The sequence below is a fragment of the Cariama cristata genome, unplaced genomic scaffold (assembly GCF_000690535.1).
Source record: "Cariama cristata isolate BGI_N322 unplaced genomic scaffold, ASM69053v1 scaffold27302, whole genome shotgun sequence".
NCBI lineage: Eukaryota > Metazoa > Chordata > Aves > Cariamiformes > Cariamidae > Cariama > Cariama cristata.
The window spans coordinates 18,273-18,896 of record NW_009603819.1 but is presented as its reverse complement, the minus strand read 5'-3'; the positions used below and the strand labels follow the sequence as shown (position 1 = coordinate 18,896).

At 55.3% G+C, this 624-nt stretch overlaps 1 protein-coding gene across 1 annotated transcript in view; it reads right to left on the bottom strand.

Moving 5' to 3' along the window:
• Positions 1-294: 294 nt before the first annotated feature.
• Positions 295-624, bottom strand: part of LOC104157856 (interleukin-12 receptor subunit beta-2-like) — a gene marked incomplete at its 3' end in the record, with an annotated part of 15,923 nt that continues 15,593 nt past the window's right edge. Inside the window, exon 12 of the mRNA XM_009695355.1 lies at positions 295-394. Coding sequence (XP_009693657.1) covers positions 295-394 — 100 coding nt within the window. The remainder of the gene's footprint in view (positions 395-624) is intronic.

The window sequence follows — 624 nt, the reverse complement described above, 5'->3', positions numbered from 1 at the left end:
GCGGAGCGATAATTAATTGTGTGATCGAGATCCTGTCACCTCCCACCCCCACCATGCAAGCGTCCCTCCGCACAGCAGCTAATACCGCTAAAAACAAAAGATCTCTGCATTGTTCTTGTCTTTAATTTGCCCCATACCTCCTACGGTTTAACGCGAAATGAGAACGGAGCTTATCCGCTATCAGAGATCGCTGGATTCGCTGCATTAAGAGATTACTGACTTGCACAGCTCCAACCGCTTTTTCTTCTGAAGATGGTGGGATTAGAAGACCAAAAAAAAAAAAGTACAATTTACCTTCCTGGACAAGTAGTTCTTCGCCCACGTAGCGTTCGCTGGGTCGGGAATGGCTTTGCTCTGCCACTGCGGCACAAGCGCGGAGAGGAGCGAGTGCAATCTGGGGGTTGAAGAAATGCGATTAAAAGCCTGACTGCTGCTAGCGGCTGCGCTGACCTGGGGCGTGCTGGGCGGTGAGGAAGAGCTCGGCGTAATCGTGAATCTGCCTTGGTAGGGACCTGCAGAGGCCCCGGCTGGGTGGGAGCGGGTGGGTGCGGGCTGCCGGGGCAGTGCAGCTCTTGGGCAGAGGTCAGTGGTGCCCAGCATCCTCCTCCTGCCGGGAGTCGGCGG